The sequence below is a fragment of the Montipora foliosa genome, chromosome 14 (genome assembly GCF_036669935.1).
Source record: "Montipora foliosa isolate CH-2021 chromosome 14, ASM3666993v2, whole genome shotgun sequence".
In the NCBI taxonomy this organism is placed as follows: Eukaryota; Metazoa; Cnidaria; class Anthozoa; order Scleractinia; family Acroporidae; genus Montipora; species Montipora foliosa.
Window position 1 is genome coordinate 20,558,998 of NC_090882.1, and position 2,500 is coordinate 20,561,497.

General features: G+C 35.0%; 1 protein-coding gene across 2 annotated transcripts in view; it reads left to right on the forward strand.

Annotated features, from left to right (window-relative positions):
- Positions 1–2,500, forward strand: part of LOC137985245 (la-related protein 7-like) — a 16,549-nt gene that overhangs the window by 6,894 nt on the left and 7,155 nt on the right. For both annotated transcript variants that reach the window (XM_068832804.1, XM_068832805.1), the window contains exons 8-9: positions 309–916; positions 1,758–2,052. In XM_068832804.1, the coding sequence (XP_068688905.1) occupies positions 309–916; positions 1,758–2,052 (903 nt within the window). The remainder of the gene's footprint in view (positions 1–308; positions 917–1,757; positions 2,053–2,500) is intronic.

Here is a 2,500-nt window from a genome sequence, read left to right on the forward strand (position 1 = left end):
ATTTCGCTTGCATTATTATGGCACAATAAGTTGTATTTCCAAGAAGAACACTCCTGTCTGCAAGTTATACGTACAACATTAGCCACACTGTTGTGACGCAACATGAAATGTTGAGTCTGAATTTTCATGTCCAGCATACTGTTACGATACAAGATATTTTAACAAAGAAAATCAAACAAAGTTTCTGTTCATGAAAGGAAATCTGTACCACAAATACCGACAATGATCGATAAAAGAATTCTTTTGTCTTTCCTTCATGAACTAGGGGTGTGTTCAATGATAAACAGTATTTTTTATAATTCTTTTAGAATTTTAACAAAGGAGGGAAAAGCAAACAAGACAATGAACCTCAAGATAAAACTGAAAATGGCTTTAGCACAGATCAGCTGAGCGAGCACCCAAAGATAACAAAGGGAAAAAGAAGGAGATCACATAGTGAATCGGAATTAGAAACACACAAGCACAAGGAAAAAAAGCGAAAGAGAACAGTCAGTGAATCATCTGTTGATTCAGATAATGAGCGTCGTAGTGATACAAAACAAAAACAGGAAGGCTTGAATAGGAAAGACAGTAACAAAAGTAAAGATTGTCAGGAAGGGGTGGGTGAGGGTGCAGATTGTAAGGACAAAAAGGGGAGAAAAAGTGTGCAGTGGGAGGAAGGTGAAAAAATAGCAAGTATTAAGAAAGGATCAAAGAGTGGTGTAATGCCATCAGTGGGACAAAAGAGGGGGCATGATGACTGCATAAGTGATGAGAAAGGCATGGAACAGAAACGACAGAGGATAAGTGACAAGACTAGCGATGATGAAAGTTGTGAGGAGGACACAGCGAAGGAGAGCAAGAAACAAAAGAAAAGAAAGAGGAAAAAGAAGGAGAAGAAGGAAACAAGATTGCCTCACCTGCGAGTTATTTCCAAGTGAGTGCAAAATTAATGTAACATTAATTTGTTTGTAGAAGTAACAACTGGGTAATTTTATCTGACTTTCATTCGTCTCGTGAAATTTTTCTCGTGTAACTGATTGTATAAAATATTTTATTGACTTAAAGAGAACAGGTCTCTGCCTCTAATAATTACAATTGTTTTGACATGAAGAGCTTTTTATTAGTAACAAAGGGGAAACTGTAACATGTCACAGTAATTATTATTCAAGATGGGAGTTTAGGATAGAAATGCTCTCTTTGAAACTTTTACCAACAAAATTGATTGTAAACATTATTTCCTGTTGCATTAAGTTTTGTTGAACATTGTTGGAGTGAATTTGCAAGATATGTGGTAAAAGTTTCCCAAGAGGTGTTATGAATTTGTCTTGAGAAGCCCCATGGGAAAAGGCTGATCACTATGTTTATTTGTGCAAGAAATTTAGAAAGTCAAGTCAATAGCACTCTTTTCAATTGACATCACGATTTAGTGCCCAAAGCATTATGGGATTAATAAGCAGACAACAACAAAGACATTTTTGGAATGTTTGTTGGCATTTCAGTCCCATAATGCTTTGTACTAAGGCGTTACAATCTATTTTTATCTCTGGTGGAAAAGGCCATTCAAGTATATCTTTTATTTACATGTAAATCACCTGAAATACTGTCAGAAAAAGGGTTATAGTAATAATAATTATTTATGAATCTGTTACATACCTTATAATAGAAAAAAGGATAGTTTTAGATTTCTATACTAATTGTGGGGAGTTTGGGATACCTAAATACATGTACACTGTAGTTTATGGAACTAATCTAGTTGTGGCTTACCTTTCTTAAAGGTTGGAGTGGCTACAACTGAAAAAGGAATACAAGGACAAGCAACGGGAAGCAATGAATAACTTAAAGAAACAATTAGAACAATCAAAACCTTCTGTTGGTAATTCCTTACCTGAAACTCGGGAGAAAAAGAAATCGCAAGGTTTAGATGATGATGCTTTAAAAGGAAAGAATCAGAACAAAATCCCCAATGAATCTCAAGAACAAATTCCTGAGGCAAAAAAGCTGCCCTACACACCAGGGGTTGTCTTGAAATTCCTGTGCCAAAATGGTGAAACAACAATGACAGATTTAAGGGTGAGCATCCCGATTTATTATATCACTCCTGAAGATAGTACGCATGCTATGATTGGTCGACAAGTGATTTCCTGTTGACATCATTGTTTACATTTTCATTAACACAAACTTGTTTACAGAAGTCGTTGTGCTGTAAAAATTGACTTGAAACATACATGTAACTAAAACTTGTAAATTTAAGTGACTTTGCCTATAAATTGAAATTAGCCAATATCAAAAATACCATAATACTCTTTGTTTATCCCTCCAAAATTTTGCACAAAACTGAAACTGGAAACAATGCTTATGCAAAACTTTGGAGCCAAGCAAAGGGTTGTAATGTATTTCTGATATTGGCTAATTGGAAAACAGTTTAGTTTTGAACCCGAATGAAGCATCAACTCCAATCTTCGACTTGGAACGTAAAAATATCATTTTTTTGAATGTCAGACAATTTTCCCATGACTAT